This window comes from Salminus brasiliensis, chromosome 16 (assembly GCF_030463535.1).
Source record: "Salminus brasiliensis chromosome 16, fSalBra1.hap2, whole genome shotgun sequence".
Taxonomy (NCBI): Eukaryota; Metazoa; Chordata; class Actinopteri; order Characiformes; family Bryconidae; genus Salminus; species Salminus brasiliensis.
In genome coordinates, this window is record NC_132893.1 from 33,903,289 (window position 1) to 33,930,914 (window position 27,626).

Below are 27,626 nucleotides of genomic sequence, written 5' to 3' on the forward strand. Positions count from 1 at the left end.
GACAGTACCACAGTAAGAACAATACCACAGTAGAAACAGTACCACAGTAGAAACAGTACCACAGTAAGAACAGTACCACAGTAGGAACAGTACTACAGTAAGAACAGTACCACAGTAGAAACAGTACCACAGTAAGAACAGTACCACAGTAGGGACAGTACCACAGTAAGAACAGTACCACAGTAAGAACAGTACCACAGTAGGAACAGTACTACAGCCAGCATTGTGGATGACTCCACCCACCCTTCACACAGACTGTTCTCCCTCCTGCCATCAGGAAGAAGGTACCGCAGCATCCGGTCCAACATGACCAGACTCTGCAATAGCTTCTTCCCCCAAGCCATCAGACTCCTCAACTCAACTCAACTTCTGACCTGATGTCTTTTCTGTTACATGCACACTCTCTCTCTCTCTCCAACCATTTACCCCAGATAAAAAGGGGAAGCATTTTTGCACAAAGCCATTTGCACTAATAACTTTACTACCTCACTGGACTCAATTTATTATACATTGCACAATTTGCACACTACTGCCAATTATTTATTATTCTCTGGTCTGTACTGTGTTGTGTTGTCTATCCGCACTTGTTTGTTTGTGTTGCACTTGTGTTCTGTATGCACTGTGTCTATGTTGCACCATGGTCCTGGAGGAACGTTGTTTCGTTTCACTGTGTACTCTGTATGTAGTTGAAATGACAATAAAACCCACTTGACTTGACTTGACTTGAGTAGGAACAGTACCACAGTAGAAACAGTACCACAGTAGAAACAGTACCACAGTAGGAACAGTACCACAGTAGAAACAGTACCACAGTAGGAACAGTACTACAGTAAGAACCGTACTACAGTAGGAACCGTACTACAGTAGGAACAGTACCACAGTAGGAACAGCACCACAGTAGGGACAGTACCACAGTAGGAACAGTACTACAGTAGGAACAGTACCACAGTAGGAACAGCACCACAGTAGAAACAGTACCACAGTAGGAACAGTACCACAGTAGGAACAGTACCACAGTAGGAACAGCACCACAGTAGGGACAGTACCACAGTAGGAACAGTACCACAGTAGGAACAGTACCACAGTAGAAACAGTACCACAGTAGAAACAGTACCACAGTAGGAACAGTACCACAGTAGAAACAGTACCACAGTAGGAACAGTACTACAGTAAGAACCGTACTACAGTAGGAACCGTACTACAGTAGGAACAGTACCACAGTAGGAACAGTACCACAGTAGGAACAGCACCACAGTAGAAACAGTACCACAGTAGGAACAGTACCACAGTAGGAACAGTACTACAGTGGGAACAGTACCACAGTAGGAACAGTACTACAGTAGGAACAGTACCACAGTAGGAACAGTACCACAGTAGGAACAGTACTACAGTAGGAACTGTTTTCTGTATTAGAGTGACACTAAATGTGCTTCACAATGAACTTCACAGGTCACCAAATGATTTGCTTGGTCACTGGGGTCAGTTCTTGGGCCCCTCACTGAATAGGTGCTGTTTATTCTGATAACATAAGTCTTGGTGGGTGATAAGGGCCCTCAGAGAACTTCAGAGAAATGTCTCCAATATTTAAACAACTACACAGCAAAAGCCTCCATCCATTGGCCCCTGGTATATAAGTATGCAAAACTCTGTATGCTGTTAGAACTGAGCGGAGAGGACACCAACATCAGCGATAAGCCACATCTTGTTGCTTTTCTTGCATCTCATGACTTTTTACCTTTCTGCCAGGGAAAATGTTGGGTACAGGAGATGTGAGGTATTGTCCAAGATGGCCAGGAGCTTATTGAGAGTCGTTCCTTCTGCTGCAAGTCCAGAGAGTCTTCTCCAAAAGTCCTCCAAAATCCAGTAGAGACAGTTACTCCAACAAAAAGATTAATACCCTTGCTTTCAGATGAAACAATGAATAAGCAGGTGTCCCAATACTTTTTTTCCATTTAGTGTATTCTGCATTAAGATTTGTACTAAAAACCAAGCAGTTAAATATTAAAGGCTGCTGTTGTTGAGCAGAGTGGTTCTGGGAAGAGGGCCGTTATCTCCGAGCTCTTTTCCTCCTTTGTTGAACGAGGAAACCCTAAGTTCCTTTACTTTTTTAATCTAAAAATCTTCAGCTAAACTGTGATCCACTCTGGGTAATAACTCTGTCACAGAATTCTAGAGCCTAGACTGAGATATGTCTGTCAATCAACTGTTAACTGAAAACGATCCTAAACTGACCCAGCGCTGAATCATTCATCATGGCCCTGAACTTTACCTGAACAACTGCAACAATTCAGGCTTATAAAAACCTGATTGTAGTAGTAGTAGTAGTGGTAGTAGCAGTAGTAGTAGCAGCAGTAGTAGTAGTGGTAGTAGCAGTAGTAGTAGCAGCAGTAGTAGTAGTAGTAGTAGTAGTAGTAGCAGTCATAGTAATACTAGTAGTGGTATTTGTAGTAGTAGTTTTCATAGTAATAGTATCAGTAGTAGTAGTAGTAGCAGCAGTAGTAGTAGTAATATCAGTAGTACTAGTAATAGTACTAGTAGTACTAATATTAGTAGTATCAGTAGGTTTTATTTATTTTAGCAATATTATTAGTAGCAGTAACAGCAGTAGTAGTAGTACTATGAGTAGTAGTAGGAACAGTAGTAGGACTACTAGTAGTAGTATTAGTAGTAGTAAAATCAGTAGTAATAGTAGAATTATTAGTAGTAGTGGTATCAGTAATACTACTATTAGCAACAGTAGCAGTAGTAGTAGTAGTAGTATCAATAATACTAGTATTAGTAGTAGTAGTAGCAGTGGTAACGGTAGTAGCAGCAGTAATGGTAACAGTAGTAGCAGCAGCAGTAGTGGTAGAAGTACCACTAGTAGTAGCACTATGAGTAGTAGTAGCAGTAGTAGTTGCACTAGTAGTAGTACTATTAGTAATAGCAGTAGAAACAGTAACAGTAGCAGTAGTAGCAGTAACAGTAACAGCAGTAGTAGTAGTAGTAGCAGTAGTAACAGTAAAAGTAGTATTAGTATTATTAGTAGTAGCAGTAGCAGTAGTATTAGTAACAGTAGTAACAGTAAAAGTAGTATTAGTATTATTAGTAGTAGCAGTAGCAGTAGTATTAGTAACAGTAGTAACAGTAAAAGTAGTATTAGTAGTATTAGTAGTAGCAGTAGCAGTAGTATTAGTAACAGTAGTAACAGTAAAAGTAGTATTAGTATTATTAGTAGTAGCAGTAGCAGTAGTATTAGTAACAGTAGTAACAGTAAAAGTAGTATTAGTAGTATTAGTAGTAGCAGTAGCAGTACTAACAGTAACAATAGTAGTAGTAGTAGCAGTAGCAGTAGTAACAGTAGCAGTAGTAGTAGTAGCAGTAGCAGAAGTGTAGTGTATATACATTGGCTCTGCGGGAATTTATAGATCTAAAGGAATGGTATGGTATAAAATGTGAGATGCTCCTCTGTCTAGGGAGAGAGAGCGGAGGGGCACTGAGAATTGGCAAGCTCTCTCCACACTGTACTTTTGAATAAAATGTTTCAACATTGCAATTGAAAGACAGTGGTCATGAGTCTCCTATCAAGAAGAAGTCCTTTCAAGAACACCACGACAGAAGTAACAGTAGCAGTAGTAACAGTAACAGTAGCAGTAGTAACATTAGAAGTAGTAGTAGTAGCAGTAGTAGTAACAGTAACAGTAGTAACAGTAACAGTAGTAACAGCAGTAGCAGTAGTAGTAGTAGCAGTAGTAGCAGTAGTAGTAACAGTAGTAACAGTAACAGTAGCAGTAGTAACAGTAGTAGTAGTAGTAGTAGTAGAAAAAGTAACAGTAGAAACAGTAACAGTAGTAGCAGTAGTAACAGTAGCAGTAGTAACAGTAACAGTAGTAACAGTAGCAGTAGTAGTAGCAGTAGAAACAGTAACAGTAGTAACAGTAGTAACAGTAACAGTAGTAACAGTAACAGTAACAGTAGCAATAGTAACAGTAGCAGTAGTAACAGTAGCAGTAGTAGTAGTAGTAGTAGTAGAAAAAGTAACAGTAGAAACAGTAACAGTAGTAGCAGTAGTAACAGTAACAGTAGCAATAGTAACAGTAGCAGTAGTACCAGTAGAAGTAGTAGTAGTAGTAGTAGTAGTAGCAGTAGAAACAGTAACAGTAGTAGCAGTAGAAACAGTAACAGTAGAAACAGTAACAGCAGTAGCAGTAGAAACAGTAACAGTAGAAACAGTAACAGTAGTAGCAGTAGAAACAGTAACAGTAGAAACAGTAATAGTAGTAGCAGTAGAAACAGTAACAGTAGTAGCAGTAGTAACAGTAACAGTAGCAATAGTAACAGTAGTAGCAGTAGAAACAGTAACAGTAGTAGTAGTAGAAAAAGTAACAGTAGAAACAGTAACATTAGTAGCAGTAGTAACAGTAGTAACAGTAATAGTAGTAAGAGTAACAGTAGTAGCAGTAGTAAGAGTAACAGTAGTAACAGTAACAGTAGTAGCAGTAGAAAAAGTAACAGTAGAAACAGTAACAGTAGTAGCAGTAGTAACTGTAACAGTAGTAAGAGTAACAGTAGTAACAGTAACAGTAGTAGCAGTAGAAACAGTAACAGTAGTAGCAGTAGTAACTGTAACAGTAGTAACAGTAATAGTAGTAAGAGTAACAGTAGTAGCAGTAGAAACAGTAACAGTAGTAGCAGTAGAAAAAGTAACAGTAGAAACAGTAACTGTAGTAGCAGTAGTAACTGTAACAGTAGTAACAGTAATAGTAGTAAGAGTAACAGTAGTAGCAGTAGTAACAGTAACAGTAACAGTAGTAGCAGTAGTAACAGTAACAGTAGTCACTGTATAATAAACAGCTTTTATAAAATCTTCACATGCTTGTGAACACATATCCAGTTAAAGTCCACTTGCAGCTTCACTCTCCAAAACAACATGTTCTACAAATGGTTCTTTGAGTGATGCCATAGAAGAACCACTTTGTGTTCCATGAAAAATTAATGTGTGTAAAAGTGGTGTGTAGAGATCCTTTTAAAGGTGGATAGAGAAAAGAGAGAGGGAGAAATAGTGAGAGTGAGAAGTGAGAAGGTGGATGGAAAGACACAGAAAAAAAGACAGAAAAAAGAGGGAGAGATGTGACAGGGCTGTCTTGCCCCGCCTAGTGGGGGTATTAGTGAATAGCTTTTCATACATGATGGTGTTTAGGTAGTTAGCAGATATGATGAAGGGGTCTCCCAACAACTCAATACAAACATAAAGTCAGTGGTCAGTGAGAGTGTCTACCTGTAATTAACTCTATATAACATTACAATAAACCTAAATAAACATAAAGTCAGTGGTCAGTGAGAGTGTCTACCTGTAATTTACTTTATTTAAAATTAGAATAAACCCAAATAAACATAAAGTCAGTGGTCAGAATGTCCTGTTGGTCAGTAAAGTTAATGAGATGTTGGTGAGAAGAGCACAGGTTTTGTTACTGATCCTCTCTGTAAACTCCCCTGGGACTGGGGGTATTTAAGAAGCCTCGACATCGAGAATTGTTTCGATTGGAACCTTGAGGTCGCCCGAGAGGTTCGCCTGAGAGGTTCCCTGCACGACTAGTGGTGTGTTAAGGTCAGCTTCTGCTCGGCTTCCACGTTCAGGAGCAGGTCACCATGCCCATCAAGTCATCCCACGCTCACGGCAGCGCGCTGCGGTTCCAGGTTTGGTCAGCCTAGCCGTTCTTGCTCAGTAGCTGGTCTCCCAGCTCGACCCCCTGTCCCAGGTTCGTTTTTGGTTCGCCCTCTTGTTTGCCACGTTCTGGTTTTGTTGATCACTGTTGTTCAGGGTTTGCTGCTTTTTGCCATGGTTTGCTTGCTTTGACTCCATCTCTGCGAGTGTTCGTCCCATCTTGCTCTGGCCTAGCACGCCATGACGGTCAGACCTGAACACGTTCATCTGATCTGAACTAACTCTAAACGGTTAACAGCTTGTCAGAACTGCTGTGCATCAAGCAAGATAAGGCTTAAATGAGTCACTCACGAGTCTGTACATTTGCCAGACTGAATAAATGAATGACTGTTTTGTTTGTACTATTTCACGGAAGTTAAATTCTGAAGAGTGGCAATGTGTTACTCATTGAAACCCAAAGGATAACACTGTGTGACCACTGTGAAGCTTCTGGACTTTGATTTCAGATGTTAAAATCTGATTGTAAACTTTAACTCACATGTTTATACTTTCACCTCATTCGACTATAAGCTGGAATCCAGCAATATGGGAAAGGGAAATTAACAAGCGTTTGTGGGACATAAAACGGAGTTAATATAGAATATAGAAGCTAATTTAAGAAATTTCATCCAGCATTTCTGAAATTAAGGATTTTTACCAGAGAGTTTGCTTCACTTTACTGCAGTTCTGGCCTCTACTCTTCCGGAAGGGCTTTAAACTAGATGCTGGAACATTACTGTGAAGAACATTTGATGGCATTGCGCTTAAGGGAAATTCCTGTGTTTATAGACAGTTATGTATAGTGTACATGGAAAGTATAGGAATGAACTGTGAAGAGTTCAAATGAGCCAAAACCTGTAATTTAAATATTAAATATCAATTTTATTTTATTACACAATATATTACAGATTACAAACAGAATGTTATGTCAAATGTATTTTACAATCATTTGCTTTAAATACATTGAAAACTTTAGCTTATAGTATATATCTGGGAATAAAATAACCATTATGTTGGCATCTTGGCCATTTACTTTGGGCCTAGGCTTTGATTTGACCTTGGATCAGAGCCCTTTAGAATTACACAGGTGGACAGGTGGAATGGAAGATTAGCATCATGATCCGGATTAGCTAGCATATAAATCACAACACGAGGACAAAAAAAAACATAGGTATTCAGGCAGAATTCAGTCAAAGGCACTTTCAAATGCAGGTTCAATGGTATTTTATGACTTTTATGATTTAAAAAAATTAAAACTTAAAGTAAAGTGTAGGTTTGCACTATGAGGAAAACCTATAAGTCAGTAAATGTCAAAAGAGTATTATAAAATATTGAGCTGTTTCTATCAAATCTATATGTAAACCTCATAAATTACAGTATGCAGTATCACACATGTAGCACAGCTGAACACAGTGGTAGTAGTCTGGCCTTTATATGGAGTAATGAGTCTTAAAACATTACACTTAAATACATTTCTACAAACATCTGAGCGAGGACTCAGTGGCAGGCCTTTAACCGAAGAACCCGTGGAAAAACACACATACAGTGAGGAGGATGATGGCATTGGCATTCATCACATTCCTCCACAGCGGCTTCTCGCTCGTGTCTGTCATCTGCTTCTTCAGCTCGGCCTCTTCTTCTTTGGAAAGTTTTGGTGCCTTCGTCTGGTTGAAGCCACAGAAACAGTTGTATGCCTTCCTCCAGCAGCTGGGTTCTGTCTCTTGCTCTGCAGGGTCACAGTGAACAGGTGCAACGTCGTTAAACCTTCACAGTGCACGGACCGTACATATTTACAGTAGTTACTGAATAATTAGTGGGTTATTCAATATAGTAAGAAATAAACTGAATAACAAAAAGTCTGTTGCACGTTACACTATATTTATGGGGATCAGTTATACAGATAGATATCTATTTATAGGAACCATATATGAACCACAGCTTTTGTTTACTGGTATCAGTTATAAACACAGCACTACATTTATGGGGACCAGTTACAAACAGTGGTAATTTTATGAGGACCAGCTATACATACCGTATATACATTTATGGGGACCAGTTACAAACAGTGTTATGTTTATGGGAACCAGTTACAAACAGTGCTATGTTTATGGGAACCAGTTACAAACAGTGCTATGTTTATGGGGACCAGTTACAAACAGTGTTATGTCTATGAGGACCAGTTACAAACAGTGCTATGTTTATGGGAACCAGTTACAAACAGTGCTATGTTTATGGGAACCAGTTATAAACAGTGTTATGTTTATGGGAACCAGTTATAAACAGTACTATGTTTATGGGGACCAGTTAGAAACAGTGCTATGTTTATGGGAACCAGTTATAAACAGTGCTATGTTTATGGGAACCAGTTACAAACAGTACTATGTTTATGGGGACCAGTTAGAAACAGTGCTATGTTTATGGGGACCAGTTAGAAACAGTGCTATTTTGGGGGCTCAGTTACAAACACAGAATATACATTTATGGGGACCAGTTACAAACAGTGGTAATTTTATGAGGACCAGCTATACATACCGTATATACATTTATGGGGACCAGTTACAAACAGTGTTATGTTTATGGGAACCAGTTATAAACAGTACTATGTTTATGGGAACCAGTTATAAACAGTGCTATGTTTATGGGAACCAGTTACAAACAGTACTATGTTTATGGGAACCAGTTACAAACAGTGCTATGTTTATGGGGACCAGTTACAAACAGTGCTATGTTTATGGGAACCAGTTATAAACAGTGCTATGTTTATGGGAACCAGTTACAAACAGTACTATGTTTATGGGAACCAGTTATAAACAGTGCTATGTTTATGGGAACCAGTTATAAACAGTGCTATGTTTATGGGAACCAGTTACAAACAGTACTATGTTTATGGGAACCAGTTATAAACAGTGCTATGTTTATGGGAACCAGTTATAAACAGTGCTATGTTTATGGGAACCAGTTACAAACAGCACTACATTTATGGGGACCAGTTATAAGAACAGCACTACATTTATGGGGACCAGTTATAAGAACAGCACTACATTTATGGGGACCAGTTATAAGCACAGCACTACATTTATGGGGACCAGTTATAAGCACAACACTACATTTATGGGGACCAGTTATAAGAACAGCACTACATTTATGGGGACCAGTTATAAGCACAGCACTACATTTATGGGGACCAGTTATAAGCACAGCACTACATTTATGGGGACCAGTTATAAGCACAGCACTACATTTATGGGGACTTGTTGAATTTTATGTTATTTCTCACTTGCAGCTTATTGAAGTGAACAGCTGATAGCTGTTCCGTTGTGTACAGTTTTGGGGATATTCCCGGGTTCATGGCTGAAATTCACATTAAATGCTGAACAAAGTCCAGCTGAATTCATTAATCTTATTACAAATGATTTGACATACCTTCAATTTCCATGGACTTGCTGTCTTCTTCTTCAGCCCAGTCATCTTCTCCCAGATCGATTCTCTCCTCAGTTCTGTTCCTCAAACTCCAGCACAGCCTGTACAGCTGCAATACGAACAGGGGCCAGTTAAACATACAGCAGTGTGTTAATGGGGACCAGTAACTAGCACAACACTGCGTTTATGGGGTCCAGTTATACATCCAGCAAAGAGTTTATGGGGACCAGTTAAAGCACTGTTAATGAACAAGTGATGTCAGTGTGTTATAGCTGGCAATTCATCAAACTGTGCCAAACTGCAGGATGGTGGAGTAGTCCCACCTTGATTTATGGGGACCAGTTTAACAAACAGCCTTGGCTATATGGGAACCAGTGACCCCACTGACTGATTTTTAAAGTAATATTGAATAATATGAGTAGTACCAGTGTGTGTGTGTGTGTGTGTGTGTGTGTGTGTGTGTGTGTGTGTGTGTGTGTGTGCCTGTGCCTTACATGTTTATCGTCGATTGGTTTGGACATTAGAGAAATCCCAAGCACTAATATGCAGGACACTCCAAACAGAATGAGGCCAAAGTAGAGGTAGTGAATCCCGCAGATGATGTAGGGGCAGTCGGTGGCCTGAGCACAGCTTCCTGTCCCGTACACAAACTCAGTTATCATCCTGGACATGCCGATGGCCAAGCCAATTAGCATTCCATAGAAAGCCCCCTGGAGAACAAAGAAAGTTCTGTCAGAAGCATGTGGACCCCTTATTTATATTTATTCATATTTATATTTTTGGCTTTAATATATATTTACATATATTCAAATATTTAAATATTTCAATTTAAATACACTGTTATAAAATTACATTTTTAAATGTATAAGATTTTAAATATATTTTAATATTATTTTATATTTTAATATATGTTTTAATATAAAATAACAAACTTTTCTGTTTTTTTTATTTTATTTTCACTAGATAGAGTTGATAAATATTAAAACATTTCTTACTTCTTTTCTTATTTAAAAAAATGAAAGTATTTATAGATCGATAAGAATAGAAGTAAGAAAAGGGCTTAAAGAGCTGATGGGAAGGTGGTGAAGATGGTGGAGACTTACCAGCTCATTGACTCTTTTACAGAAAACGGCCAAAGTAAATACAGCGGCGATGGGCGGGGCCAGGTAACTGGTGACCGACTGAATGTAATCAAACAGCTGCCCACTCTGAGCGGTCTGAACGATGGGAATCCAGGCAATACTGACCCCAATCAGAGCCACAATAAAAATCCTGCACATAAACAACAAGAAAAGTAAGATATGAAAACTTCACCCAGTTGGTGACATACTGGTCTTACTGGGTGGACATAGGTCAAGGTGGCGTGACTTTTAAGCATTAGGGGGAGAAAGTAAATGTTTCTGAATTCTTATTTATTTGATGAATACTTAATTTAATCCCTTAAACCGAAATAAATCTACATTCCTAAAAATAATGACATTTCTAATCATAGAAGGTAAATAATATAATTTTAATGACTGAATAAGAAGGTTTTTGGTTTCAGGGGTTGAAGTAAAAGCTAAAACCTGATATAGTAAAAGCTGATATTAGCTTTTCTCATATTGCCCTGTTTCAATTAGCAGCTTTAAGGAGGTAAGCGGACCTGCCGGCGATCATCAGCTCTTTCTCTGAGGCTCTCTTGCGGATCTTGGCGTAGATGTCCATGGTGAAGAGGGTGCTGGCACTGTTGAAGATTGAAGTGAGCGAGCTCATCAGAGACGCCAGCATGACGGACAGCATCAAACCCCTCAGACCTAAACACAAACACAACAGATCTCATATCATATCGGATCTCAGAATGGCTTTACAGGTATATATTAATATAATATTAATAATAACACTGAGGTTGTGGTTAAAAGTGCCAGTTCAGTAACTAACAGGTCATGGTGATCTTATCTTATGGTGAATGGGGAATTCACCATAATATGTCCTTACTTTGCTCCCTATCTTATATATTTGATTGTATATAAATAATGTATATTGTATATAAGGTATATCCATGTATATAAATAACAGTGTCAGAAACCACGTGTGAAGGATCTGCTCACCGTTTGGCATGAGGTCCAGCACCAGTTTGGGATAGGCAATGTTGGTGCAGCCCACATCAGTATCACACACATCCTGACAAATGCTAGGAACCACACATGCCACCTCATCTACAGATGTTTGAGACAATGACATTTAGAAATACACACATAATAAACACAAAGAGACACATACACCTAGCAATAAAGCTATTAGACCATTAGTTCTAGGCTTTCAGTTTGGGCCATACATCTCTGTCAGTACACTAATACTGATAATAAAGATAATGCTAATTTCTGCTAGCCCATGCCATCATTGTTTGTGATTGGTGTGATTCGATTCCTTTATAGTCCTTTTATTCCTTTATTAAGCGTAATAATTAATCTGGTGGTATTTATTGAAATGTAATTTCCTAAGGTTCCAATATTTGTATAATATTTAACAACTCAACAATAAAAAACAATATATTTCTTTAAGATTCAAATATTTGTATAATATTGAACAACCTCAACAATAAAAAAATATTTCTTTAAGATTTAAATATTTGTATAATATTGAACAATCTATATTTTATATATAATATAATAATGTATAATATGTAACACCTCAACAATAAAAAAAATATTTAAGATTTAAATATTTTTTATAATATTCAACAACCTTAACGAAAAAATAATTCATTTCTTTAAGATTCAAATATTTGTATAATATTTAACACCTCAACAATAAAAAATATTTCTTTAAGATTCAAATATTTGTATAATATTTAACACCTCAACAATAAAAAATATTTCTTTAAGATTTAAATATTTGTATAATACGTAACAATCCTAACAATAAAAGAAAACAATCTTTAAAATATAACAATTAAAAGAACCTTTTATAAGCTTAGGTAAAAGTGTGAATTTCCTCACCGGTGTACAGCACTCTGCTGATCATGCCGGGCATCACAATGAGGAACATGGGCAGGAGCTTGAGGTAACCACACAGAATACAGCCAGCCTTTACGTGGGACATGTTCTTAGCAGATAAACACCGCTGGACAATCACCTGAAAACACACAAACCTTCTTAACACATGGAAGAATTTACCTAACAAACTAACCACGAATACATCTTATTTAAAGTCACTTTGCAGATACACTATATGGACAAAAGTATTGGGACACCTGCTCATTTATTGTTTCTCCTGCTTCTGTTGGAGTAACTGTCTCTACTGTCCAGGGAAGAAGGCTTTCTACTAGATTTTGGAGCAGCATAGCCGTGAGGATTTGATTGCATTTGGCAACAAAAAAGCATGGGTTGAGATCAGGATGTTGGATAAGCACCACCCCACCCCATCTCATCCCCAACTCCCCAACCCATCCCAGAAGTATTGGATGGAGCTCCACCATCATTCCAGACAAGCGATGTCCACAAACATTTGGACACATAGTGTATGAATTTCATGGTATGGTCAGACTGTTGCCAAATCAGCCCACTAATCCATGTCAGTTGTAACAGTTGTCTTTTATTTTGCTAACAGCCTTTGGTCAAATACATTTAGCCTGTAGGTGTGTGTGTGTGTGTGTGTGTGTGTGTGTGTGTATGCGTGTGTGTGTGTGTGTGTGTGTGGTCATTTTCTTGAGAGTAGTTTATCTTATCTTATTGAACAGAGAGTAAAGTGTAAAGTGAACGCCGGTCTGTCTAAGTTGATGTATGTGAGCTAAAACTAGAGGCTAAAAGTGCTCCGTCTCAGACACCACAGATAAAGACCGGAGAGAGGAGTGTGTGCATTAGAGAGAGAGAGAGAGAGAGAGAGAGAGAGAGAGAGAGAGAGAGAGAGAGAGAGAGAGAGGGAGAGAAAGAGAGCGAGCAGAGAGAGAGAGACAGAGAGAGACTGAGAGAGAGAGAGCGAGAGAGAAACTGTGAGAGAGACAGAGAGAGAGAGAGAGAGAGAGAGAGAGAGAGAGAGAGAGAGAGAGACTGTGAGAGAGAGAGAGAGAGAGAGAGAGAGACAGAGACAGAGAGAGAGAGAGAGACTGTGAGAGAGAGACAGAAAGAGAGACAGAGAGAGAGAGAGAGAGAGAGAGAGAGAGAGAGAGACTGTGAGAGGGGTTATATTTAAAACAATTTAGGGTGTAATAATAATAAATAATTATTTAAGTATTTTTTTGGTACTGGTATTATTTGGTATTATTAAAGAACTATTTTTTGATTGATTGATTAACTGCAATTTCATATCCACAAATAGATGCAGAAAGGTTTTATTATTTCATTCTAGATATTATATTTGTTAGAACCATGTTCTGGATGTTTAATTTATTAGAACCTAATTCAGGAAATTCCTTTATTAAAGCTTATTAAAGGATATTCATTTCTTTAAACTTTATTTTTGGATATTTATTTATTAAAACCTTTTAGATATTAATTTATTAGAACTTTAAAACTTTATTTTTGGATATTATTTTATTAAAGGCTTTATTTTATGGATATTAAATTTTTACAACTTTATTTTTGGAATATTTATTTATTAAAGCTTATTTTTTTTGGACATTCATTTTATAAAACTTTATTTTTTGGATATTTATTTATTAAAGCTTTATGTTTTGGGAATTCAATTAATAAAACTTGATTTTTTTGTACATTCATTTATTAAAACTTAATTTGTTGATATTTATTTATTCAAGCTTTATTTTTTGATATTTATTTATTTAAGCTTTATTTTTTGATATTTATTTAGTAAAGCTTTATTTGTTTGATATTTATTTAGTAAAGCTTTATTTGTTTGATATTTATTTAGTAAAGCTTTATTTTTTGGATGTTTATTTATTAAAGCTTTATTTTTTGGACATTCATTTATTAGAACTTAATTCTGGATATGAACCTGGTGTTGTGCAGTAGGATAATTTCACTTGAAAATATTCCTTCATATCAGTAAACATGTCTCACAATCAGTCTTAAAATATTCTTATAATGAGAATTATTAGACATATAGCCAACACGTTTGCCAGGTGTGTGGCTGTATATGACAGCAGTGTAGTGAGCAGTTTAGCGTGTTACCTGGTCAGTGCACCAGTACCACGCAGCCTGGATGGTCAAGCCAAAGATGACTCCAGGCCAGGGCAGGTCTCCGGTCACTGCGTCCCTGAAGATATGGAAGGAGTCGGCCCGTGGTGTGTAACACTTTGCACTGACATTGCCCACGACTGACGGGATGGCGTTCATATATGCGTCCTGGAAATTTTCATAGCCTCCAACTTTGTCAAAAGCTTAAGAGACAGAGAGAGAGAGAGAGAGAGAGAGAGAGAGAGAGAGAGAGAGAGGTTTATTTACACATAGCCAAACTTACACCTTTAATCCTTTACACATAACTTATATATTTATAAGATTTATAAAGATTAATAACTGAATAATAAGCTTGAAGATTAGTAGAGAGACAGACAGTCTGCCCTTACCAAAGCCCATTAGGATTAAGGACCCCACCACCATGATGATGGTTTGCAGTGTGTCTGTGTAAATGACCGCAGCGAGGCCACCTACAGGACAGGAGGAGAAAACACAGCCGTTAAAGACCAAAAAGACTAAAACACTAAAGTGTGCACACTGCCCAGGACAGTACAAATGAGTAAACAACTAAAAATGATATGTCAAATGTTTGTGGACACCCCTTCTTGAAGTTGCACCCATTGCTGGCAGAGTAGAAAAGCACTGCCAATAGAATAGGACACTCTGGAGCACATCAATAAAAAAACATCATGAACATCATGCTGCCTAATGCCAGGCGTGGGCTAGTAGAGGGGTATAAAGCCCCCAGCATTGAGGAGCAGTGGAAGAGCTGTGTTCTCTGGAATGATGGTGGTGGAGCTCCATCCAGTACGTTTGGGATAAGTTGGGCTGACATCACTTATGCTCTTGTTGCTCAATGCAATCAAATCCTCACAGCAATGGCATTAGAGACAGTTACTCCAGCAAAATCAGATAAACTTATTTTAATACTTTCGATTTCAGACGAAACAAAGAACTAGCAGGTGTCCCAATACTTTTGTCCAAATAGCATAGCTGTATTTTTTAGTTTCCTAGTAATCATCACACCTCCCCTGAAGGCCTAGAAGGCTTGGGAAAGGTTCCCAACTGCCTCACACAGAGGAATGATGGTGGTGATCCATCCAGTACTTTTGGGATGTGTTAGGCTGACCTTACTTATGCTCTTGTTGCTCAGTGCAATCAAATCCTCACAGCAATGCTGCTCCAAAATAGGCATTAGAGACAGTTACTCCAACAAAAGCGGATAAACTCTTCTTAATACTCTCGATTTCAGACGAAACAATGAACGAGCAGGTGTCCCAATACTTTTGTCCAAATAGCATAGATGTATTTTGTAGTTTCTTAGTAACCATCACACCTCCCCTGAAGGCCTAGAAGGCTCGGGGAAGGTTCCCAACTGCGGAATGATGGTGGTGGTGATCCATCCAGTACTTTTGGGATGAGGTGGGGTGTTGGGGATGATGATGAGGTGGGGTGGTGATGATCATCATCATCCAACATCCTGACCTTCATCACTAACAACGCTCTTGTTGCTCAATGCAATCAATGAATCAGACAGTCACCCCAACAAAAGTTATTGAATGAGCGTCTCCAGGTGTTTAAGGGGCAGCGTCAGGCGCAGTGTTCCTTGGAAACATGTAGACAGATATACGAGAAGGTAATAAAGCTGCCAGTGACATGGAAAGCAAAAGTTCAGGTACAGACACTACAGTTTGATACTGGACATTCAACCCTGCATAAAGCTTATCAGAGCACATGGGCAATTACCCCCGCCCCCCTCTCAGATCTCAGATATGACGCAAAGACAGCCTGGTCCACTCGGGAAAAGCTCATCTCCTGAATAACAAAAGCCTGGACTTTACTCTCTGAGCTCTGAGCACTTCATTCAGGAGATAAGAGTCGATTTAGAGAGCGTACACCTGTCACGCATCCGCCGAGTGCCTCGCTGCATCCGGACTCGACCTCCCAGACTTCTCTGAGAGATCATGTGACACTCTTCACGTGACTCCTCAGTCCTATCCACGTTCACGTTCTCTGGAGTTCTAACACCTGTGTGTTTGGCCAAATGACTTCTTCTTAGCATAGTATTTAAGCCAAGGCTTTAGACTAAGCTAATCCTGTTCCTGGTGATCTACTGAGCGTTAGTGATGTCTGTCCGACCTTTTTTCCGTGTTTTTTGACTAGGCCTTTTCACCTGTTCACGTTATTTATTATTTACCTAAGTTTCAGTTTCTGGATTCCGACATTTGCTTGTATTTGGATGACGTTTTAGTCTTTACCCTATTGGACTGTTTGCACCATGTGGCTTGTATTTCCACCATGAGCTTGGATTGTGCTTATTCCAGTAAAGCCTCCATCGTATTTTACATCTGCGAGCATCTGACCTGGTTCGGCACCTTACAACACCCCTCTACTGCCAAACACAAGTCTTTCTCTTGTGCTTAGAGTCTTCAGTCCAGCTCCTGAAGGCCTAACCAATGGGAAAGCCCAACTGGCTGAATCTGCCCAGATGCCAGAGGTATCAAAATGACCCATACCTATAGCCTTTTTAAGACCATGACCCTACAACAAACATCAACAACACACTATATGTCCAAATGTTTGTGGACGCCCCCTTCTAATGGATGCATTCTGCTATTTTAAATTGCATCCATAGCTGGTGCAGATGTGCAAATGCACACACACACAGCTTGTCTAGTCCCTGAATACCTAAGTACCGCAAATAGAATAGGACTTTCTGGAGTATGAAAGTAAACCTATTGGCACCATGCTGCCTAATGCCAGGCGCTGTGAAGCAGTGGAAGAACTGTGTTCTCTGGAATGATGGATGGTGGTGGTGCTCCATCCAATACATTTGGAATGAAGTGGGGTGGTGATCATCATCCAAATGCAGCTCCAAAATATACAGGAGAGACAGTCACTCCAACAAAAGCAGGATAAACTCAGACGAAACAATGAACAAGCAGGTGTCCCAATACTTTTGTCCATATAGCATAAACGTATTTTTTAGTTTCCTAGTGACCATCAGACTTCCCCCGAAGGCCTAGAAGGCTCAGGGAAGGTCTCCCAACTGGCCCAGACTCTAGGCCTGGCGAACCACAGCATTTTAGACTTCACAGTTCTGCCTCATCAAACACACCCAAGTCAACTCATTCGCTAATGAGAACGATAATCTCTAGATGCACACCTGTGACCGTGTACAGGGCGGTGATCAGCAGCAGCAGGATAACAGCCACGTAAATGTTCAAATCCAAAGCCTGCTTGATGAAAATAGCTCCAGAGAACATGTCGGCCTGGCAAAGAGAAAGAGAGAGAGAGAGAGAGAGAGAGAGAGAGAGAGAGAACCTGGTCAGAATGAAATGTCCAGAAGAGGAGACGACCAATAATTCCTAAAAAAGAACCTAAAAATAACTAATAATCTCAGCTAATGTAATCATACAGTCAGACATGAGACAAGTTAATCAGTGCTTTCCTGATGGACTGTGTCAATATATGAACTTTGAACCAATTATAGACTGTGAAATATGATTGGCAGTTTACAACTGAATCAGTTTATAAACTCTAATAAACCACATTAAAATCTTACTGCTAATAAAAATATCCATCTACACACAGCCAATGATGAGTGTCCTAATAGCTTAACTGTAAAGCTTCCCAATCACCCAGAATTCCTGGCTTTTTAGTTGTTTATTTGTTGTTTGAAGCAGCATCACATGCAGAGTTTTCCATGTGGAGTTCTTATGTAACATTTACCGAGACGTTATCAGGCCTTTATCAGATTTCCACAGATTGCCAGTAAAGCTGTGAAACCATAACAGAAGGACGTAGCAGCGACAGGGAACCTGGGAAGCTTCAATCAGAAGCCAGCGGCCGGATTCACCAAAGTGTCTTAAGAAAGAAACTAGATGTGTTTTTTCATATTTGTTCTAACTGGTATTCTTCAAAAATCTTCTTATGGATGTTTTTTTTTTAAATCTTAACTTTTATCCTTAAGAACAAATGAGAAAAAGAAGAATTGGTATTCTAAAAAATCCTGATTCTCCTTTTACACCTTTTCTTAACCTTACAATAGTCTTACACATTTGTGATCAGTAAAGTCGGTAAGACGGTAAACATCTAAAAACCTCAAATGATCAGTTAAAACTGTCTAAAACTACTAAAAATGAATGTACTGAAAGTACTGCTGCTTGTTTATTAGAGGTCACACCAAAGTTCTCATATTTTCCAAGGATTTTTTCTTCTGTTTCTCCAGGTTTGTTTTACTTGTTTACTGAAATTCGACGGAATAATAGGAAATTATTATCATTAGCTGTAAAATGCAACATAAAAGACTATATTACAAACTTCCTACACTAAAACCTTTTCTTGAAGGTTCCTCAAAGCACCTTCAGAGGTTCCTCCACAGTGTCAAACTGAAGAACCTCCAAAAGTTCCTCAAAAGGATTTTATACTGATATTACAGTGTACAGTAAAAACCCAAAGCTTTCTTAAGAGAACATCTGGGAACTTTTTAAGAACTTCCTAAAGACATGGTTTTGTTTTTTGGGGTTTTCTTTTGTCAAATTTTCCTTTTTTATTTGGTTTTGTCACTTAACCCATCTGTCCATAACTCCTACTAGCACTGGCAATGCTCCTCTGATGCTCCTCAAAACTCCTCACCATCTTACAGACGCCTGTGCCGGCCAGCATTGCTTTAAGAGTGATGAGGGGAGAGAGCGCCATCTACCCACCCTGAGTAAGCATGGCCAATTGTGCTCTCTCCGACTCCGTCCTCTGATGGCAAAGCGTCATGGCTCGGACCACTGAGCCACTTTGAGCCCACTTGGAGCCAGAACATTAAAACCACATGCCTAATATAATGTAGGTCCCCCTTTTGCTCTTGATCTCTGACCCGTCGAGACCTCTGAAGAGGTCCTGTGGTATCTGTACACTTTTTAGACATTACAGCAGATCCTTTAAGACCTGTAAGTTGTGAGGTGGGCGGGGCCTCCATGAGCATCCATGAGATTTAGGCGCTCATCCTGTTACTGGTTCACCGGTTGTACTTCCTTGGAGCACTTTTGGTAGGTAATGACCACTGCATACTGGGAACACCCCACAAGACCTGCCTGGTGTTTTGGAGAGGTTCTGACCCAGTCATTATCTAGAACATGTGTCTCAGATTCTTACGCTGGTCCATTTTTCCTGCTTCATCACCTTTAAGATCTGACTGTTCACCTGCTGCCTAATATCTCCAGCCCTCGACAGGAGCCACTGGAACGCTAAGCTAACCCAGAGGAATGAGGCCCTCAGAGACACTCACCGAGATCTTGGTGAAGATGTAAAGGATAAGGGAGAGCAGGGACAGGTAGATGCGGATCCGATTGCCACCAAAACGCTTCTTTAGATACTCTGGCATGGTCACCACCTGCAGACGGTCAGATAATGAAAGTAAACTGGTAAGCCAGAGACAGTAAAGGGAGATAACAGATAAGAGTCACATAGAGGCACTGAGCCAGTGAAGCTCAGAGCGGGACGGTGTGTTTGGAAGACGGGATTTATCATTTTACTCAGATTATGGTTATGTCATTTACACAGAGTTTATAAAGTTTAGAAATGGTCATTCTTGGCCAGGCCAGGCCTCATACCTAATGGTTATATAACGATGGCATTCATTACATTTACGTTTACACTTCTGGCATTTAGCAGACACTCTTTTCCAGAGCGACTTACAAAAGTGCTTAATCATACTTTGAGCTAGAGCTGGGCAATATGATGATATTTTAAGGTATCGTGATACATTTTTGTTATGGTGATAATAATAAGCTTCTCTAATCATATGGAGGAGACTGTTAGAGCTTAATAAACACTGATCAGCTGCAGGATTCATTACTAACAGTGTAATTAGACTGGGTTCATTAGATGAAGAGCAGCAGATGTTATAGAGTATAAATCACTGTATTCAGTACAGGAGAGGATCTGACACTCTCACACATGTATCGTGATAAATGTCGTGTATCGAGAAAAAAGTCTTTAAATATCGTGATGTAGTATTTTTACCATATCGCCCAGCCCTACTTTGAGCCATGACCCAGCCAAAAATAAGTACCCAATAAGTAACCTAATAAGTAGATGAGCGACTAATGGATAATTGAGTAGATGCATGCATGGATATATTGTTGGCTGGATGGAAGGATGAATAAATGGATGGATAAATAAGCAGATATGTAGTTGGTTGGACATATTGTTCTATGGGTAGATGAATATATGGATGGATAAAGGAGTGGATGGTTGGCTGAATAGTTGTCTAGATGGATGTACAGATGGATGGATGGATAGATGGATGGATGGTTGGAAGGATGGGTGGATGGTTGGAGGGACGGATGGGTGGATAGATGGATGGATGGTTGGAAGGATGGATGGATGGATGGATGGATGGTTGGAAGTATGGATGATATATAATAATAATAATTACATGGGTGAATTGATGAATAAATGAATGGATAATTGATTGGATTGCTAATGGATGGATCAGTGGGATCAATGGGTAGACAGATGCGTGGATGGATGGTTGGTTGGATAGTTGTCTAGATGGATGGTTGGGTGGATGGAAGGATGAATAAATGGATGTATATATAAGCAGATATGTAGTTGGTTGAATATTTGGATAGATTGGTCTATGGGTAGATGAATGCATGGATGGATGGTTGGATGGATGCATGGATAATGAGTGGATTGTTGATTAGATAGCTGGGTGGGTGGATCTATGGGCAGATGGATGCATGAACAGATGGTTGGATGGATGGATTATTAAATAAATAGATGGATGGATGGATCTATGGGTAAATGGATGCATGAATAGATGGTTGGATGGATGGATGGATGGATCTATGGGTGGACGGATGTGCGGATGGAGGGTTAGATAGTTAGATGGATGGATAGATATACTATGATATGGATAGGTATGCTCTAAAGCAAATGCTCACCCCAGCTTTGATATAGATTGGGACGAAGATCCACCCAAGAATGAGCACCACAACCAGAGCCTAAAACAGAAGAAATGTGCTTCTTAACATCCCCTTAACATTTAGGAATTCTAAACATCTCACTCAAGGTCAGTAACTCAGTAACTCTACCATACTGCATTTCCACTCACATTAAATTCAAATCCTCCGATGGCGATGCCTCCAGCGGCGCCAGTCCCTGCCAGACCCACAAAGTGGCCGCTACCGATGTTACTGGCAAACAGAGACGCTCCAATCTGGACAAGAGAAGCAGCTCTGATTATATAGAGGCAGTGGCATCTTACACAGATACTTACAGATATCACATCAGCAGCCCTACAACACTGACAGTAAAGCAAATGAGGAACTCTGAAGGCCCCAAACGAACATCATCACGTTCAAGTCATTAATTGACCCCTAAATATGTCTGCATTTTTTAATTAGCTGCCTGATTATCAATCACACCACCACACATTTTATTACTGAACTGATAACCAAATTTGTGGTGCAGCACGTAGAGCTGAGAAGAAAACGGCTTTTTAGAAGAAGGCCAGGACCAATAATAGCGAGAACTCAAGGGAAGTAGCAGAGTGTGTTTTTCGACTGTGTTGCTCCGGACAGAAGATGTGCAGAATCGGGTGTTTATGTGTTTACAGCCTGATAAAAGCTTCAGTCTCTATTGAGAAGGAAAAAACAGATAAGTCGCATCAGAGCTGTAATGAATTCAGAATGGCGTCTGTCATCTGACCATTATGGCCCCATAAAATCCTTTTCTTTCTTTTTTTTTTGTTTTGTTTGAGAGGCATTTCTGGAAAACACTCAAGAGAGAGCCGCTGCTGGTGTGTATTGATCAGCTCACTGATTCTAAACTATACTATATATATAAACACATTCAAGTGGTTTCAGTAGACGTGTACTTATCTAAGTACTTTTCCATTTGCACTCACTCCCAGAAGGCAGTTCTTAGTTTAGCCTTACGTCGGTCTTACAGCCTGTCCCACTCTCTTAAAAAGGGCTGTTGTGGACCTACAGTTTTATTGGAAACATGGGTTTTATGGAGGTTCTTTATTAGAAGTTATTAGAAGCTCTTATATATGGATAAATGAGTAGATAGTTTGGTTGGAGAGCTGGATAGTTGGATTTATGGGTAGATGGATGCACATAAAGATGTTTAGATGGATGGATGAATAGAGATATTTGTTGATTTATTAGTTGGATAGCTGAATAAATGGATGCATGGAAGGAAGGATGAACAGATGTGTTGCTGGATATGTCGTTGGCTGGATGGTTGGATAGTTGGATTGTTGTCCTGCTCTCCTAAAAATGACTGTTTTGGATCTACAGTTTTATTAAAAACATGGATTTTATGGAGGTTCTTAAAAGCGTAAGACATTCTAATTGATGGATAAATGGGTATATAGTTGGTTGGAGAGCTGGATAGCTGGATTTATGGGTAGATGGATGCACAGAAAGATGTTTAGATGGATGAATAAATGAATTGGTTGGATAGCTGAATAAATGGATGCATGGAAGAATAAATGAATGACTGGATAAATAAACAGATCTGTAGCTGGATATGTAGTTGGCTGGATTGTTGGATTGTTGGATTGTTGGATAGTTGGATTGTTGGATTGTTGGATTGTTGGATTGTTGGATAGTTGGATTGTTGGATTGTTGGATAGTTGGATTGTTGGATAGTTGGATAGTTGGATTGTTGGATAGTTGGATTGTTGAATTGTTGGATTGTTGGATTGTTGGATAGTTGGATTGTTGGATAGTTGGATAGTTGGATTGTTGGATAGTTGGATTGTTGGATAGTTGGATTGTTGGATTGTTGGATAGTTGGATTGTTGGATAGTTGGATTGTTGGATAGTTGGATTGTTGGATAGTTGGATAGTTGGATTGTTGGATAGTTGGATTGTTGGATAGTTGGATTGTTGGATAGTTGGGTTGTTGGGTTGTTGGATAGTTGGATTGTTGGGTTGTTGGATAATTGGATTGTTGGATAGTTGGGTTGTTGGGTTGTTGGATAATTGGATTGTTGGATAGTTGGGTTGTTGGGTTGTTGGATAGTTGGATTGTTGGGTTGTTGGATAATTGGATTGTTGGATAGTTGGGTTGTTGGATAGTTGGATTGTTGGATAGTTGGATTGTTGGGTTGTTGGATAATTGGATTGTTGGATAGTTGGGTTGTTGGGTTGTTGGATAGTTGGATTGTTGGGTTGTTGGATAATTGGATTGTTGGATAGTTGGGTTGTTGGGTTGTTGGATTGTTGGATAGTTGGATTGTTGGATAGTTGGATTGTTGGATTGTTGGATAGTTGGGTTGTTGGATAGTTGGATAGTTGGATTGTTGGATAGTTGGATAGTTGGATTGTTGGATAGTTGGATTGTTGGATTGTTGGATAGTTGGATTGTTGGATAGTTGGATTGTTGGATAGTTGGGTTGTTGGGTTGTTGGATAGTTGGATTGTTGGGTTGTTGGATAATTGGATTGTTGGATAGTTGGGTTGTTGGGTTGTTGGATAGTTGGATAGTTGGATTGTTGGATAGTTGGATAGTTGGATTGTTGGATAGTTGGATTGTTGGATAGTTGGATTGTTGGATTGTTGGATAGTTGGATTGTTGGATAGTTGGGTTGTTGGGTTGTTGGATAGTTGGATTGTTGGGTTGTTGGATAATTGGATTGTTGGATAGTTGGGTTGTTGGGTTGTTGGATAGTTGGATTGTTGGGTTGTTGGATAATTGGATTGTTGGATAGTTGGGTTGTTGGATAGTTGGATTGTTGGGTTGTTGGATTGTTGGATAGTTGGATTGTTGGGTTGTTGGATTGTTGCATAGTTGGATAGTTGGATAGTTGGATAGTTGGATTTTTGGATAGTTGGATTGTTGCCCCGCTCTCTTAAAAAGGACTGTCTTCATTTCATTGAAAACAGTCATTTGTGTGGAGGTTCCTTCAAGAATTAAGTTCACTTTACAAACATGGTTCCTCAAAGAACCATCCACTGGAGGGTTATGTAAGGAAGATAAAGTGGTTCTCCTGTGGAGTCACTCCACAGAGCCCTTACCGGCCACCACACCATACTCCTGCCAGCCAGGAAGAATCCCCCGACGGTGGAGCGGTTGGTCCTCACCATGGCCTGCAGGGGAAAGACACTGTTAGATTCTGTCATTCACACATTCGACTCAATTCACATCACTTTACTTCAGTCCAGTTTACCTCAATTCACTTTAATTCAGTTTAATTCACTTTACTTCACTTTACTTCACTTTAATTCACTTTACTTCACTTCAATTCACTTTAATTCACATCTTCACTTTTAAGTTTACCACATTTTAATTCATTTCACTGCGCTTCAGTTCACTTCTTCACTTCTCTACACTTCACTTTACATAACTCTAATTCAATTAACTTCAGTTCACTTTACTTTAATTCACTTTACTTCAGTTCACTTTACTTTAATTCACTTTACTTCAGTTCACTTTACTTTAATTCACTTTACTTCAGTTCAACTTACTTCAGTTCACTTTACTTTAATTCACTTTACTTTAATTCATTTTACTTCAGTTCAACTTACTTCAGTTCACTTTACAGTAAACAAACTCATTAATTAATCAGATAATTTAAAAATGAATAAAATGCAGATATTCTAGTGCTATAGCCCAGCATCACCTAAACATCCACCTGACAGTGAAACTGTAATGAAAAATCTAATGATTAGATTTGTATTAGTTATCAGCTATTTCTATACATTCAAATATTATGAGAACATAACCTGGGGCTGCGGGTGCGGTAAAGTTTTCCTGTATAAATATGAATTAAATTAGTTATTTCAAATGTTTAGCACTTCTTGACAGAATTTTAATTTGGCAGTTGACCTTTTTGCCCCGACTTCCATTGAAAGTTCACTTCAAGCTGAAGTATTATTAATGAATTCATTTATTTCTATTTATTTATTTATTTATTTATGTAAAAGTACCATAAACGGGTTTGCATGGAATAGAAGCCCAAAAGCCCTTCTACCTTAGAGCCATTTAAGCCAATCATATATGCTTATCATGTATCATATATATATATATATATATATGAGTTAAAGAACATTCATATTATGCAAACGTCGTTGTATGTAGGACCCTTTTAACCTTCAAAAGGTTCTTTAGGGAACTTCAGGGAAGTGGCACTGCTTATAATATTGTTATATAGTGATATATTGTGTGTATAGCTAATAGCACATCTATGCACTGTCTATTACACTGTTATACGCGTATATGATCCCTGTAAGCAGTGCAGTTGAACTCAACCCTGCTGCTGCTAACAGAACCCACTGCAGGTTCTTATGTTCAGGTTCTAAGGTCTCGGCTGCCTTCTGCCTTCTGCTCCTGCAGAGTTCTCTGCTGAGATGAAGGTTAACAATTCACAAATGCTGGTCAATTGAAGTTAAAGAGAGACCAGTCAGTGAACTTACCCAGATCCCCACAGCCAGGACCACCACAAAGTAAATGACGATGACGGAGATGTCCGCCGGGTTGTTGATGACATTCAGCGTGGAGGTGGTGTTGGAGGCGCTCCGAGCGCGAGAGAATCCAAAGTAATTCCAAGTCATTTTGGCACCGGTGGTCCAGCAGAGCGAGCTTCAGGTCCACTCTCCTCTAACGGTCCTCAGACAGACTGACCCCACCTGCTCCTACAGGCAGCTTCAAATAGTGCTGGACCTGCGTAAGGTGACACACCTGGAGGGTTGGGGTGGGGGGTGGGGGGTGGGAGGTGGGGGGTGGGAAGCGCATGCGTACACACCCACACCTCACCTGTGAGCTTTGTATGTCTGCACACCTGCCAGGTTATGCATGTATATGTTTGTATGCGTGTGTGTGTGTGTGTGTCTGTGTGTGTGTGTGTGTGTGTCATTATCAGGACAAGATGTCCAAAAATGTCCTAATCAAGAAAAAATATATATATACTTTTATATAGTTTACTATATATATACAGGCAGGGGTTTGCATGAACAACATTGGTTCTCAAAAGCTCTCAAAAGCTTTTGTTAAGTTTAAGGAACCATCATATTCTGCAAACATAGTTCTATGTAAGACCTTTAAATTGTGTGAAACCTTTACATCATGTGCTCTTTAATATATATATATGAAGGAACTATATGTGTGTGTTACATATACATACATTACATATTATCACTGTCAGGCAAAGACCTCATATTTCCACAACAGCAACTTTACAGAAGGATTTAACTGGTCCATCCTGACACAATATAAAGAACAACTGACAGATTAACATTGTGTCAAAAGGTGGAAAATGTAAGAAAAAGAATGTCAAAAAAAATAAATACATAAATTCTGATATATATATATATATATATATATATATATATATATATATATATATTAGAATATAACAAATAACAATAAATAACAATAGAAAATAATATATACATATTATTTTCTATTGTTATTTCTTGTTATTTGTTATATAATAATACTACTATAGTACATTATATATATATATATATATATATATATATATATATATATATACTATTAGTATGGATATTATTTTTTATTGTTATATTATAATAATATTATGGTATTATTACTATTATTATTATCTAGTATTATTTAGAGTTCTCCTCAGATCAACACCTGGTTTGGTGGTAAATCAGGGCTTAATGAGCTGCTGCTGCTGCTGCTGCTGATGGAGTTGAACACATCCTCCATGCTGTGCTGGCTGGACTGGGGAGCGTCCAGAAGAACCCTGGAGGAACCGAGCTCTGTTCTTCAGACTAGCTCACAGACAAGATCTCACTACTTTCTTTCTTCAGAATGAGAAGCTCTTGTTTCTCCTTTTTACTGGATTTATGTTCACCTGATTTATCTGTTCTGATGAGATCTGGAGCTTCTAGGGTAGAACCTCTCTCACTGCTGAGAGACAGGATTCATAATAATAAGATTAGGGGAGAGAGAGAGAGAGAGAGAGAGAGAGAGAGAGAGAGAGAGAGAGAGGGAGAGAGAGAGAGAGTGGGCGTTTTCCTCTCAGGGTTAATTATAAAGATAATACATTCCTCAGAACTGTCAGAAATCAGTGCTCTTGGACTCAGGAGATTAATGATCAACTCAGCAGGAAGAAAGAGATTCCAGTAAGAGAGATCACACACTGATCCCTCTCTGATCCCGCAGACTGCCGGCTCTCAGGCCTCCGCTGCCAGAGTAAACATGTGCCCCGGTCTTCACCTTCCTCACACTCGGCTGTGCTTTTCAGTGCCCATCACACAAACAGGGCCTGAAAGGTCTGAAGATGCATCTCTGGACTGAGTCCAGGCTGCACCTTTGGCTGAGAGCTGGGAAAATCCATGATTGTAGGGGTCAAAGGTGACTGATTGTGTATGGCTGAGTTACTCCACCGCTCTGACCACTGTACCACACCTCAACCCCCCGTCCACTGC

At 39.1% G+C, this 27,626-nt stretch overlaps 1 protein-coding gene across 1 annotated transcript; it reads right to left on the reverse strand.

Moving 5' to 3' along the window:
* Positions 1–6,544: 6,544 nt before the first annotated feature.
* Positions 6,545–25,886, reverse strand: slc5a1 (solute carrier family 5 member 1). Its single transcript, XM_072659182.1, has 15 exons — positions 25,644–25,886; positions 24,246–24,317; positions 21,329–21,433; positions 21,159–21,218; positions 19,496–19,600; positions 17,381–17,486; positions 14,604–14,684; positions 14,209–14,417; positions 12,082–12,217; positions 11,191–11,298; positions 10,746–10,896; positions 10,207–10,375; positions 9,598–9,813; positions 9,107–9,212; positions 6,545–7,409 (listed from the first exon to the last, which is right to left on the reverse strand). The coding sequence occupies exons 1-15, from the start codon at positions 25,779–25,781 to the stop codon at positions 7,195–7,197; spliced, it is 1,977 nt and encodes a 658-aa protein (XP_072515283.1). The 5' UTR covers positions 25,782–25,886; the 3' UTR covers positions 6,545–7,194.
* Between the last annotated feature and the right edge of the window lie 1,740 nt (positions 25,887–27,626).

Coding starts and splice junctions, on each gene's coding strand:
- slc5a1 (XM_072659182.1), bottom strand. CDS start 25,781: ATGACTTGGAATTACTTTGGATTCTCTCGCGCTCGGAGCGCCTCCAAC. Junction 24,318..25,643: donor TCCTGGCTGTGGGGATCTGG/GTAAGTTCACTG, acceptor TTTCCCCTGCAG/GCCATGGTGAGGACCAACCG. Junction 14,685..17,380: donor CGCCCTGTACACGGTCACAG/GTGTGCATCTAG, acceptor CCTGTCCTGTAG/GTGGCCTCGCTGCGGTCATT.